The following is a 15,080-nucleotide window of genomic DNA, read 5'->3' on the forward strand; positions in this document are numbered from 1 at the left end:
TGTTGTGTGCTAATGCTGTATGTTGTACAGTACTGTGCATTTTATTAAATTTTCATATTTTCATTTTTATCCGGTTAAAACGACGGCATCATTCTATTTTGCTAGATATATGGTAACAAAATTTATCTATTACAGATAAGATGTAAAACATTTGTTATAAAGATGTACTTAGTATCACGAAATTTTTACTAGAAGCTTCGCCCAATGGGTTTTGTCCACGAAAGTGGACAAAACCCATTGGGCGAAGCTTCTAGTACGCATATAAAATATTCAATACAACAATTTTAATTATAATTTATGTTCTTCAACAATTTTATAAATTTGCAGGTAATTTTNTCAAGATTAAGGAAAGTCAGTCAGACAGACAGGCAATAGTGGGAATTTATAGGTCTACAAGTTTTTCAAATTGCAGTCCAATAAATGTCAAAGCATATGCTAGCCTAAAAATGTTGAGTTGCATTGATTCAGGTTTGTAAATGTGAAACAAACTTAAGTAATTCATCAGTCACGTCACTCAGTTTCAACATATTTATTTTGTATTTTATATAACAACACAAATTAAAATATCTTACAGATATTATGACTGTTAAGAAATACAGCATTGATACAGCGTACATATTTATAAATATTGGTGGTTTGTAAGAATTTGTAATGGTGGGACTGTAGCAATAAAAGTGAAACAAATATCAATATGGATTGAAAAAATTACATCATCAATAAAACTAAAATATATGCTATATATATATAATATACTCATGATTAATAAATTAATTAAATTTTATTTTAAAATTAAATCAAATTTGCCTGTTTCCATGTTTCCTAACTGATTCGGGATTCTTTAAAACGTCGGTACACTAAAAATAAATATAAAATATTCAATACAACAATTTTAATTATAATTTATGTTCTTCAACAATTTTATAAATTTGCAGGTAATTTTTAGAATAACAGTAATCTATCACAAAAAGAAAAACTATGCCGATAAATATCATCTACTTATAGCACCCTTACATCACGAGTTAAAAAATACAAATATTTTTGCAATTTTAAAATTCTGTACACACAACAAACCTTTGCTTTTGTTATTGTAAAGAGTTTATACGATACATTAGAAAACCAATAACAAAAATATAATTGCAACCCTATCTTCGAACATTCGAAGAGCCAGTAGAAAAATCTATACTGTCATCAGCAAGAGAGAGGTGCTGATAAATATGTCCGACAGTTTAAGCCTTTTTGGAAAATGTCGTTGGTCAGCGATTAGTACAACCATACATATCTGCAGTAAATTGTTATACAGGCTTCCAGGTTATAATGCAAGAAATATGAATGATTTTAGTTTTCTTGGTTACAAAGAATGTCATTTAACAATTTAAACATATTTAATAATTCTTCTTAGATAAAAATACAAATGAAATTTTATCAAATTTCATTTGTATTTTTATCTAAGAAGCAATGCAAAAGCAATGCAAATTTTATCAAATGAAATTTGATAAAATTTGCATTGCTTTTGTACAAACAATTTAATTTATCATTTGCTGTCAACAACACAAATGAATTGTCAATACGATGCAATGCTTCGCAAATCGAGAGCCGACTACAATTTTGTTCGCGTCAGGCACGACAGTATTTTGGACCAGCGTGAGCAAAATAAAGAAAACATTCTGATAGGCATTTTCTAGAAAAAGTAGTAGCAGTTTCAACTGAATGCCAGATGGTATTTGATTGGCGAAAGCATGTAAAATTCATATCAAAGACATTGAAATATTAATATAGTTATTCTTGCAAACTTTAAAAACCAAATGCACTTTTTATTGTTTAATGAAAAGTTAACTCTAAACCATTAAATTTCGAAGTAGCATTACTTTGGAAAATAAAGCAACTTTATCTGAAATATTAAACCATTAAAAATCCCTCTAATTCTACATTTTCTATGAATGATTGTATTTGTGGGTAATTATATATTAAATTCAAATAAAATTATCAAAAATTAAAATCTGAAACATTTATAAAAATAAATCAGTCTACCGTTTTAATATAACGACAAATTTAACAATTAAAATTAAATAATTAGATCTATGCTACCACAAATATCAGAAATTTGACACTGTAAGTATCAAAATCTTAAGTCTGTTTTAGTGTTCTCATTTCCTTCCACATCTCTTATTCATATTCAATGCAATTTAAATTCTTCTTCCGAAGCAGCAAATTCACTAATTACATGATATTGTTACAGAAAATGATAAAATTCTTATGCTGCTATATTAATTTTAAGTAATAATGTAAACTTACTTATTGTGCAAGAATGATATTCTATTACATGGTACTAGATCTAATATCAGGCAAGATTGGAATGGAAGTGGCCCGGATTTCTGAATTTTCCAGTTTTCCGGGCACAAGCAAATATACACACGAGAAAGATAAACAGTGGAAAGTAACAAACAAAACTGTGTTTATAACACTGTATGATAACAGTCACTGGTGTCGTGCAACAGAAACCAGAACACTGACCGTGTGGAAACCAGAGTAAGCCAAATTAAAGCTAGCTGGTTTTTTTGGAATTCTGAATACATTTGGTCCAGTATTGTTTCCATTCTACAAAAAATTTTTTTTTCAAACTCAGTTCATGTTCTTTAAAAAAGTTTTAACTTATAAGTTTATTATTCAATATTTCTGAAATCACGATATTATTATATTAAAAATACAATAATATCAGATCGTGATTTCAGAAATATTACACAATTAAGAAATATTATAAACACTCCCAATAAACAAGATCAAACCAGATGATGTCTCTCTTATTATGAACATAAATGGGCGATCTACAACAAAATTTACAGGTGGTATATAACACAAGAACATAGGTAATGCCGTTGCCGCTGCGGCTTCAGTACCTTCTTCGTTAACTTCGACGAATGCCTTGTGTAAAGCGTCAGACACGTAGAGATCTTTGTTGCCACCAATGCCCGATAAATCTGCACTACTGTTGAAAACATCGACCATTCCTAATTGTATCAGAAGATTCTTCAGAGGAAGATTTTCTTCTAATTTGAATCTTGGAAGGTACAATAAAACTTTCTCCTTTCTCATCATCCCAATTTCTTTATTTACACTTTCCAGTGAAATGTTATTTTCAAGATTGGAAAGTCCATTTTTTTCCTTTGGTAAAATAATTACCATACTGTATTTTTTTCCAGAATATGGAATTTCCAGAAATGAAGCATTTAGTTCTTCCGAAAACATATGATTATAATCTTCCTCCCTAAACATCATATTGACCATTTTTTGTTCGTTATTAATTGCATAGAAAGGTTTCTTTGACGTTTCATTCCTATCAAAAGGCAATCTCCACATTCCCTTAAAATAAATGGCATTGGCCAAAACTAGTCTCGTACTGGCTTGGATGGAACTGGGAGAAAGCAGATCCTTTATTTTCGACCGAGTGGCCTCTTCTATGAATTTGTTAATTTCCGAACGCGCCCTCTCGGACTCATCACCAAAATTATACTTTTTGATGTCAACAGAATAATTTGATCTCAGTCCGTCCACAAAATCTGGTAATATGTTATAAGATGAATCAGCAGCCAACAAGTTAACATTGTTAAAAACCAAGTCATCCTTTTCCGAACATAAAGATTTAAATATAGCTCGAAACTGTTCATGTATCTGTCGGTCGTCTTCCTTCAGACCAAGGACTTCTTCCATCTGTTTCTTCGTATTACCCTTTGTTCCTGCATAAAGCATAGATAGAGCTACGGAAATGCTTAACGGAGAAAAGAATATATTCTCTCTGCAATTTTCCTTCCTTTGTTCTAACAAAAGCTTACACCCCAGTGAATTCGATGAAATAACTGCTGCATCCATTGTTTCTGGAAAAAGAAAATACTTTAAAATGTCACTTCAATGAAAATATATTCATAAATGGAAATTTTTAAATTAACATTTTAAATAAATATAATTTACTTGATATTAACTAATTAATATTGATAATTCTGCGCTTTATAGGGAAACACAATGCATTTTATCAAAACTATCGGTGTTAAACTCAGTCTATTCAAGTATTTAAATTTTACTATAGCATTTTTAGAACATTGAAATTTAAATTGGTCAATTTGTCTCTTAGTAATTTATATACCAAAATGTAATTTTTATTAATGAATGTTGTAAAATACATTGAATAAACAATTGAATAAATATCATTTCTATGTAGTTTGTGCTTTATTAGAGTACAAATAAAAAAGAAAACTTATTTGTGCTTCAATAAAGTAACAACTATGTACAGAAACACTTTAAATGGATTCTGTAAAAGTGTATCACTGCCAAAATTTGTACAATTGGAGTTTCCCTAGCTTTCTTTTTTTTACTGTTATTTCATTATGTATTTTGTGTGTAAGAGGTCCTCCTCAGACTTCTGTTGTAGTCCGAATTCATAAATACACAAAAAATAAGCTGAGAAAACTGTTTGGAAATCTTTTGGCAGTGATACTAGTAGTAGTAGCAGCAGTGGTTTGGGCCATTCTAATCACAAAATTAATTTTTCAAGTGAAATGGAATTATTACAGAGTTTTATTTTTATCATCAATACTGAAATTCATTGACGAGTTCCAAAATCATCTTTCTTGGCGTCACATTTTAAAATATCAAAAATTAGATCAAAAATTGATTCCTGCACTTACTCGCAGAAATATCTTTCTTTAGATAATCTGAAGGAAAAAGTGGAATCACTTAAATAAAAACTTTTTCAAAATAATTTCAGTGTTATATTATTCCAAATTATCATTCACTTTGAGAAAATTAATTCAAATATTTATAATAAAACTTCCTATTGACAAATTTTTATTATTTGCGATCATGAATATGACAAATTTTAAAAGTTGTTTGTAATAATTCCATTTGACACTGTAACTTAATACTTCATCAGAAATTAAAACAAATTATTTGTAATCTTAATTTAATTTATTCAACAATAAAAATTATTTATATCCTGTAATCTTAATTTAATAATTTCAGCATTGATAAATAATTCCATTTCACTCAAAAAAATTAATTTTGTGATTAGAGTGGCCCAAACCACTACTACTTGTAATTTACTGCAAATCAAGCCTTTCATCTTAATCTAAATCATCTTACTGCAAGTCCTTTTCTCAAATAAAGAAAGGAAAAAAGTTCTTGTTTTAGAAGCAAATAAATTATTAGAATGCTCAGTTTGAATAGATGTATCAAATCTTTTGATGGCTAAATGTATCCTCTCTTCTCCTTCAACTTCATCCTGAAGAAAACTTAAAAAACAACCAAGATCAGTCCTGCATGATGAGTTTGTGGACATAACTTGGTTACAAGAATGATCTTCATGATGAATGATCTTCTGTATGAATGATTCTTCTGTAGACCTACGACTAGCTGACCAAAATCTTTCTCAAGCATTAAGTGTTTTTCTCTGGTAAAGATGACTAGTGGTATAACAGTTATCTCTTGCAATACCTAATGTTTCCAATGCTCATAATTTTGTTTTGAGTTAATCAACGTTTTCTTAAATGTTTCCTTTGATTGCATTATTTTTCTATAACACTAAAGAAAAAAAGATCTCTAACATATACTTCTGTAAGCAATTCTTCTCTATCAAAACAGACTTGAAGATGTCTTTCAGCCTTACTGTAACTTTTTCCATTGGAGGAAAAACTCTTAACTCTTTGGATAGTGTTCCCTTTTTCACAGCTTGAGATAAATAGGTAAATTTATCATGATTTTCTAAATTTGGATCTCTATCAATTTTCTAAAATTATCTCCAGAATCCTAGCCATTTCTTCACATCACCATCTAATGTGGGTAATTTTATCTTCAGATAACAAATTTTGTGAAAGTGATGCACTACTAGACTGTAGTAATAAAAAAAACAGGATTAAACAGAACGGAATTCTCTACCTTTGCTTTAAGACTACTCAATTTATTATCAAAAAGTCTCCATCTATCAATGTATGTCTCCAATTCATTTATTTCACTCTCAATCAAACCATTATCCTTAGTTTCTAAAAAACTATCAATATTTTTTTTAACTTGGTCCTGAACAATTAGCATCAATTTTTCATTCTGTTCATTAGGACTTTTAAGAGATCACGATAAAAAGGCAACAATTAAATGCAGTATTTTTGGTGTCAGTTTTGCATATTTCAGTGATTTTACATGCATTCTAACTCTTTAATGTCAAAGGTTTAACTTTATAATTTTTTCATTATCCAATAACTCAGCTTCTTTCTCATACTCATTACATGCTTTTGTAAACAAACTTCTATGCTGTTTCCAAGTTACTTTTAACTTCTCCATGTTTAACAAAATAAAATTTACTTTGTAGCCATGAATACCAGTTATTGTTGATAGATTACAGTTTTATTTACTCTTTTTTTTCTTACACAATTTGAACATGGAATAAAAACAAAAGATCAAACTGGTTGTCCTGGCAACAAACAAACTGTTTAAATATTGCAATAAAACTAAAGATAATGATTGATATATAAAATAACGTAAATATATTAATGCATTTTTACTGCTTAACAAGCAATTATTTATTGTGACATCGTCACATCATCAAGCTGAAATTTTTAGTCATATTTTTTAATTTATTTAATTTAAAATATCTCTAATTAGTAATGTCTTGCCCTGTACATAAGAATAAATTTCAACAAAATAAAAACTCTGGCAAACAAGTCAATACTGTATTTCCAACAACCATCTTATGGGGCAAGGCATCATTCTTATAAATATTACTCTTTTGCCAGGATTGATGATGATGTCAAAATCTATGAATGTATAAACAAGCACCTTCACCACCATGATGCTAGTCCTTTTCCAATGCCAGGAGATTTACTCTCAAATAGATTGCAATGTTAATTTCTACAGACTGTCAACTTTTAAGACATCACAATAAAAAGGCAACAATTAAATGCAGTATTTTCGGTGTCAGTTTGCATGTTTCACTGATCTTACATACATTCTAACTCTTAAATGTTAATATTTAGATAGATGTTGGTTGACATTAATGTCCATACTAATGCATTCACCTAGTCCTTTCTATCTCCACCTGCATGCAGTCTTGAAACTGATAATAACCATTTAAGATAATCAAAAACATTTGTTCTCCAAAACTTCCTACTGGATTGTATTTTTCATGATTTGTCATTTATTTTTCATAAAATAATTTCTGTTAGTCTTTTGTATAAACCTGTCAAAATTTTTCATCATTTTTCCTTAAAAAATAAATAGTTGTTTGGTTTTATCTTTTGGATATTCTCATGCACAAAGCAAATCTAATTTTTCTCTTAAATTCTAAGATATGGTATTCAAGCAGTCTCATCTGTTGGGAAATTTTCCCCCCATTTATATGTATTTATGTACAGTATTTTGAAAATTGTAGTCTAGCATAGTACAATCTCTGGAAAATATTATGGAATCACTTTACCATAAGGATGTTTTTACAGTCATTTAAATATATCTGTATGTAGCAAAGAAATAAAACAAGCATTAATACAAAATAATTTTCTAATTATAGTCAGACCTTTTGCCTATATTAAGAATAAATAATCAACGTAATATTATGTAAATTAAATACAAACTTTTTTAATATTAGAAGAAAAAATTATGGAATTATCTTATATTTTATCATATTTAAAACATTGCTTGCTCTATTGCTCAAAATGCATCAAATGAACGTAAATGCACGCATTGTCCTGCAAAAATTACTGGCATTTTAAACTTTAAGGAAAAATTTTGTAAAATGAACAACATAATCTGTTCATGTAAAGTTGGAGAATCGGGAACCTTTTTTTGCCAATTCTTAACAGTTGAATCCACTCTCCATCGATTACACTTATGAGTTTCTCCAAATTCTGATTTTCGAATAATCATCTGTTTTCACGTGGGAATAGATTAAAACTTATATTGGGCTCCTGTGTGATTTTGGAATTTCAAATTGGAATTCAATTCAAAAGCTTTTCCCTATTGCTATTCATCTTTACTCCTGACAATACACAAGAATGATTGAAACAACCCAGATAAAATACTTTTGTTTTCAAACACCAGAGAGTGAGCATCTGGCAAAAAAATGCAAACACACGGTTCACAAAAATTATTGCAAAAATGCAAAGAATCCTTTGCTCGCACATATAGGACAAGCTAGGTTTTTGAAGCAATCAAAAATGAATAAAAACCTTGTCTTACATGTGAGTAAATACGGTGTATATATATATTATTATTTTATTTTTCTTCTATATCTTTATTGTTTAAAATTTGTAATTTTTAAATAATTTTTGGGGTCTGTTATTTATTAGGGGGTGGAAATCAATTGTCACTTGACATTTCCTACATTATATATAATAAATCATTCATGTCTAAACTGTAGAAATATTTGTTTAATATAAAACTGCATGGAGTACCTGTGGCTGACTACTACATGTACAGTACTCCATGCAGTTTTATATTAAACAGCTTAAAATAGTTTTCAAATCACAATAAAAGAATAACACTTTAAATAAACAGCAAAAATTTAATAAGCAAACATTTTCAACCTGTTTAAAAGTCTTCTTCACGCAAATTTTTTTCAAATCACAACAGAAAAGAATATACATTCAAACCAAGAGTTCAAATCTTATAAAACTGCTGAGTTGGGGAATGCTCTGATTAAAATTTGTAAATATTAACTGATTACAACATAACCACATTATTAAACCATGTTGAGGCAAATTATTACATAAAACAAACTATATTAAAATAAATGAAATGAACAGATCAAATAAGTCAGAGTCCTATAGATCCTACAGTCCTACAGCTCATTCTACTCCTAAGGGACCTTGTATCTTGATTTCTAGGCACTAGAAATCATGGTACAATGTCCTTGCTGTTAATCGATAAGCCTTTTGTGAATTTATAAATGTTGAGTTCCTCTAAGTTTTAAAAGTGAAGAGGAAGAAGGTGCATCAATTAAGTTTTATCATCAACTGCACTAGAGTTGGAGTTAGACGTCAGTGATTATGATTTTAAAAAACAGTTATTTCTAACAAATTCAAAATTAAACTCATTCTTTTATGCAGTAAATTTGATCACCATTTTCAAAACTTCTTTTTAATAATTTCATCTGTCTAATTTTGAAAGTACCAAGGTTCAAGAAGCTGTTTGAACAAGCATTTCTTGTAAGAATGAACTGAAGGCCCAGGAAGAGTCAAAAATATGTTTTGGTTACGTAGATTGTTTCCCTTTCTTTTAATTTAAAATATCTTCTGTTTATATTGTTTTCTATAAAACTTTTATAATGATTACATTTATGAGCAGAAAAGTTTTTAATTACAAAATAAAAGAAGATATTTATTAACTTAATTAATTAAACAATATTTACTATTTAATTGCATTTATGATATGGTGACATCAAAGCAGTTTTTTTTAACCAAATAACAAGTTTAAATAACATTATCTAGTTACTTCCTTGTAATGCTTAATATTCATAAAAATACAAAAAATGACTTAAGAATAAAGTATAGAATTATTATATGAATGAGTTAAAACACAAGTAGTTGCATAGATGATTATGGTCCTCCCAAAATAATCAGACCTTTACTACTACAAGTATATCCATAATGACACAGTTATCAAAAGAAAGATCTGGTTAAATAGCAAAGTACGGAATTAAGTTACTGTTAATGCTAGATTTATCATCCATATCTTCAGGTTGGTTTTACTTAATTCAAATTTTTCTGAAGGAATATAATCATTCATACTTTTTAACTAACAGTTAAAAATTACAAGATAAAAGTTAATGAAAAGTAAGACAAACTAAGAATTGTACCAATAATAATAATAAAGTATACTGAAAAAGCCAGCGATGGATTGTGTAACTTTCCTGGCTGTAAAGAGATTTCATAATAAAATATAACTTTTATATTATAAATTATAACAGAAAGACAAAAGGTTTAATTTGGAGGGTAGGGATGACTTTTTAAAAATATTGTAAATGCAATATTGTAAAATGCAAAATATTCAAAAAAATGATAAAAAAGTCATTAAGTCCAACCTCATCTGAGATATGACACGGGACTCCCTCTATTTCCTCACTCCTCCACCTTTAACCACCAAAATTTAATAGCATCAATGCACCTTATACAAAAGCTACAAAATGTGAACTTTGTTAATTTTTACCCATCCTGAGATATTAAAAAATAGACACCAACAGAGATACATCCATGGAAATTTTCCTGGTTTTTTTTTTAACTTTTTGGGTTCAGGGGTGTCAAAACAGAGATTTGCAGAAACCCCGGAGGGTCAAATTTGACATAATTCCAATAATACTTTCCCTTATTATGTACACATAACATCTGGGAAAATAAAATTTAAGATGATTACAATACTTTTTCATGTTATATTATAACAGCAGGGAAAGTAAAAGGCAGAAAAATTTAGCAAGATCATAAGTATCAAAGAAAACAAACATTTAAAAATTATAAAATGTATATAGTACATTCTTATTGAACTGTGTTGATGGGTTCTTGGAAACTGAGACTAACTGAAACATGTAACAAAACCAATTGTATTATAGACTAAATGACAAACAGTTAAACTCCTATAGCATATTTCCAGTCACACAAAATCACTAAACTTCTAAAGACTAAAAACACTTCTAAGTATCATACATTGAAATAAAATTTATTTAATTTAATGTGAGTTATACATACATTTAAGAAAGATTAATAAAATCAAGGAAGATTATCATCTTTTGGTAAATCAGTGACTGATGTAGCTGTAGCAAACGTTGAGTGGTATGAGGAGGAAGGTTTAAGCTTCACTACTGAAAATGAGTAAAGTTAAGTAATGAAGAATAAATGTTAGCAAAGAAAAAATTGTAAGGAGCATCTCTTACCACAACACAGTCAAAAACAAACAATTGGCAATTTCCAAAGAACTAGAGGGCACTATAAAAATTATAAATGACAAAATTCAAACAGGGCAAGTTTGTTAAAATTTACATTTGACATTAAAACATCTTCTGTATTGTTAATGAAGATATAGGTTCGAGTTGTTTGAAAAAAGATCAAAGTATAACAAGCAATTCTTTTATTTTGACATTGTCACAATGCTGGGCTGCAATTTTTAATCATATTTTTAATTTATTTAATTTAAAATATATGTTCTCCAATTCAAATTAGTAGTGTCTTGCCCCTGTACATCATACTTTTCCTGTTAGCAACAGTCATGCCTGCCATCTAACTCTTTTCGCAGGAAAATTTTTAAATGAAATAACATAACTTCTGGTTTGTACCAAAAGTTCGTATACAATATAGTTAATTGGAGTTTCCTGCCCCAAAGCTTTCCATATTGGGTCTTGATTTTCATCTATCTAACTCCATTCTCAAGATTAAGGAAAGTCAGTCAGACAGACAGGCAATAGTGGGAATTTATAGGTCTACAAGTTTTTCAAATTGCAGTCCAATAAATGTCAAAGCATATGCTAGCCTAAAAATGTTGAGTTGCATTGATTCAGGTTTGTAAATGTGAAACAAACTTAAGTAATTCATCAGTCACGTCACTCAGTTTCAACATATTTATTTTGTATTTTATATAACAACACAAATTAAAATATCTTACAGATATTATGACTGTTAAGAAATACAGCATTGATACAGCGTACATATTTATAAATATTGGTGGTTTGTAAGAATTTGTAATGGTGGGACTGTAGCAATAAAAGTGAAACAAATATCAATATGGATTGAAAAAATTACATCATCAATAAAACTAAAATATATGCTATATATATATAATATACTCATGATTAATAAATTAATTAAATTTTATTTTAAAATTAAATCAAATTTGCCTGTTTCCATGTTTCCTAACTGATTCGGGATTCTTTAAAACGTCGGTACACTAAAAATAAATATAAAATATTCAATACAACAATTTTAATTATAATTTATGTTCTTCAACAATTTTATAAATTTGCAGGTAATTTTTAGAATAACAGTAATCTATCACAAAAAGAAAAACTATGCCGATAAATATCATCTACTTATAGCACCCTTACATCACGAGTTAAAAAATACAAATATTTTTGCAATTTTAAAATTCTGTACACACAACAAACCTTTGCTTTTGTTATTGTAAAGAGTTTATACGATACATTAGAAAACCAATAACAAAAATATAATTGCAACCCTATCTTCGAACATTCGAAGAGCCAGTAGAAAAATCTATACTGTCATCAGCAAGAGAGAGGTGCTGATAAATATGTCCGACAGTTTAAGCCTTTTTGGAAAATGTCGTTGGTCAGCGATTAGTACAACCATACATATCTGCAGTAAATTGTTATACAGGCTTCCAGGTTATAATGCAAGAAATATGAATGATTTTAGTTTTCTTGGTTACAAAGAATGTCATTTAACAATTTAAACATATTTAATAATTCTTCTTAGATAAAAATACAAATGAAATTTTATCAAATTTCATTTGTATTTTTATCTAAGAAGCAATGCAAAAGCAATGCAAATTTTATCAAATGAAATTTGATAAAATTTGCATTGCTTTTGTACAAACAATTTAATTTATCATTTGCTGTCAACAACACAAATGAATTGTCAATACGATGCAATGCTTCGCAAATCGAGAGCCGACTACAATTTTGTTCGCGTCAGGCACGACAGTATTTTGGACCAGCGTGAGCAAAATAAAGAAAACATTCTGATAGGCATTTTCTAGAAAAAGTAGTAGCAGTTTCAACTGAATGCCAGATGGTATTTGATTGGCGAAAGCATGTAAAATTCATATCAAAGACATTGAAATATTAATATAGTTATTCTTGCAAACTTTAAAAACCAAATGCACTTTTTATTGTTTAATGAAAAGTTAACTCTAAACCATTAAATTTCGAAGTAGCATTACTTTGGAAAATAAAGCAACTTTATCTGAAATATTAAACCATTAAAAATCCCTCTAATTCTACATTTTCTATGAATGATTGTATTTGTGGGTAATTATATATTAAATTCAAATAAAATTATCAAAAATTAAAATCTGAAACATTTATAAAAATAAATCAGTCTACCGTTTTAATATAACGACAAATTTAACAATTAAAATTAAATAATTAGATCTATGCTACCACAAATATCAGAAATTTGACACTGTAAGTATCAAAATCTTAAGTCTGTTTTAGTGTTCTCATTTCCTTCCACATCTCTTATTCATATTCAATGCAATTTAAATTCTTCTTCCGAAGCAGCAAATTCACTAATTACATGATATTGTTACAGAAAATGATAAAATTCTTATGCTGCTATATTAATTTTAANTTGATATGATTACTGATGTGGAATATGGAATTGATGATCACATAAAAGATATGGCTGTTTGTACTCAAAACTGCAATTTATGTACAAGACACTTAGACAGAATTTATGACAGAATAGAGCTGACCTGCATTGAATTCTTGTGCATGTTGTAAAATTGTGTCTTTTAAGACAGCTAGGTTTTTAACTTCCCTTTTATAGTCTCAATGTTTTTTTTTTGTTTGTTAAGAATATTCAACAACAGCAATTGTAAACAATTATAATGAAAGAAAAACTCTGACTTTTGATGGGGGTCCACCAGTGGCCAAGTGGCCTTCATTCCCCGAACACTGGGAGTTTGGTCGTGGGTTCACACCTCACTCGAACAGGCTGTGGAGTTTTCCAGGTTTTCTCCACATCTGTAACGCCTAAATAGGGGTCAGTTTCCCTTAAAAACACCTCCCAGAAGGCCTCCCTAGGCAGATTGCCCAAGTGTTGCATTGCTGTAAATAAAACAAACAAACTGACTTTTGATATTAAATAGACTTATATATTGAAACAATTTACAAAACTATGCAATAACTTTTGACAACTGTTGATACAACAGTTGTCAAAAGTTATACATATAACATAGTCAAAAGTTAGTTGTCTATCATTATTAGACAAAAATGTTCAAGAAAAAAATCATAACAACAACAACATAATAAAGGTAGTATAACAATATATTTTTACATCTTTAAAGTTAGTATGGCAGAATGTGTAAAAAAAAGTTATTATTATTATTACAATCTAAAAATTCTATTTGTATTTGATTTCAATTATTTTAGATCGGTAAGGAATTATTTGATTTTCAAATGTTATCACCTAAAGATGATAGATATGAAAGCTGCTAAAAGTTCTTAGATAGTTTTATAAATTGTTTCACTATAAGTTTACTTAGCATTGAAAGTTTTTCTTTTAGTTGTATGTTTTTTGATGTGAAGTGCTAATATTGTCTACTGTATATGATTACAAATGAACTTGTATTTTTTCTCATCATTATTATAAGAAAAATGACAGACTCACAGAGTTTAGTCATACATTATATATACATATACATCTTCCTCAAAAGCATCTCCATCTAACAAAACTTGCCTCCGAAGTCCACTGTCCGACGCCGTCAAACCGATCTTTCCCTCCACTCTCTCTCAAACGACCGTTGTAATAACGTCTTCCAAAAAACTCTCGAGGGGCATCAAACAAAACTTGTCTTTCTTCTCGTTAACCATAATAAAAAGCTTTCTTTTTTCCACCATTCCGCCCGGCAGATCACTCGTTATTTTGTTTATATACCCATCTCTTTAAATTGTTACATTTCAAATGCTTCAATCGTTTTCGTTCTTCTCTCATTCGACATCAACAATAATTCATTATCCAAATCAAATTTCTAGTAACTTTAATTTTCAACTTTCTGGAGATACATACCAGTTTGCTATTTANAGAAAGACAAAAGGTTTAATTTGGAGGGTAGGGATGACTTTTTAAAAATATTGTAAATGCAATATTGTAAAATGCAAAATATTCAAAAAAATGATAAAAAAGTCATTAAGTCCAACCTCATCTGAGATATGACACGGGACTCCCTCTATTTCCTCACTCCTCCACCTTTAACCACCAAAATTTAATAGCATCAATGCACCTTATACAAAAGCTACAAAATGTGAACTTTGTTAATTTTTACCCATCCTGAGATATTAAAAAATAGACACCAACAGAGATACATCCATGGAAATTTTCCTG

General features: G+C 28.9%; 1 protein-coding gene across 3 annotated transcripts; it reads right to left on the reverse strand.

Moving 5' to 3' along the window:
* Positions 1–870: 870 nt before the first annotated feature.
* On the reverse strand, positions 871–14,745 carry LOC111616014 (leukocyte elastase inhibitor-like). Of its 3 annotated transcripts, XM_023357454.1 has the most exons (3): positions 10,898–11,699; positions 10,713–10,825; positions 871–3,869 (listed from the first exon to the last, which is right to left on the reverse strand). In XM_023357454.1, exon 3 carries the CDS (start codon positions 3,862–3,864, stop codon positions 2,743–2,745), a length of 1,122 nt encoding a protein of 373 aa, XP_023213222.1. In that variant the 5' UTR covers positions 3,865–3,869; positions 10,713–10,825; positions 10,898–11,699; the 3' UTR covers positions 871–2,742. The 3 variants fall into 3 exon arrangements, with proteins under 3 accessions (XP_023213222.1, XP_023213223.1, XP_023213221.1); XM_023357455.1 differs by lacking the exons at positions 10,713–10,825; positions 10,898–11,699 and adding an exon at positions 14,436–14,745; XM_023357453.1 differs by having other exon boundaries at positions 10,713–11,699.
* Between the last annotated feature and the right edge of the window lie 335 nt (positions 14,746–15,080).

Source organism: Centruroides sculpturatus, unplaced genomic scaffold (genome assembly GCF_000671375.1).
Source record: "Centruroides sculpturatus isolate CEXI.00-Female unplaced genomic scaffold, Cexi_2.0 scaffold2892, whole genome shotgun sequence".
Classification (NCBI taxonomy): Eukaryota; Metazoa; Arthropoda; class Arachnida; order Scorpiones; family Buthidae; genus Centruroides; species Centruroides sculpturatus.

Bases quoted from the DNA above. Each gene is read 5' to 3' on its own strand.
- LOC111616014 (XM_023357455.1), bottom strand. From the start codon at position 3,864: ATGGATGCAGCAGTTATTTCATCGAATTCACTGGGGTGTAAGCTTTTG.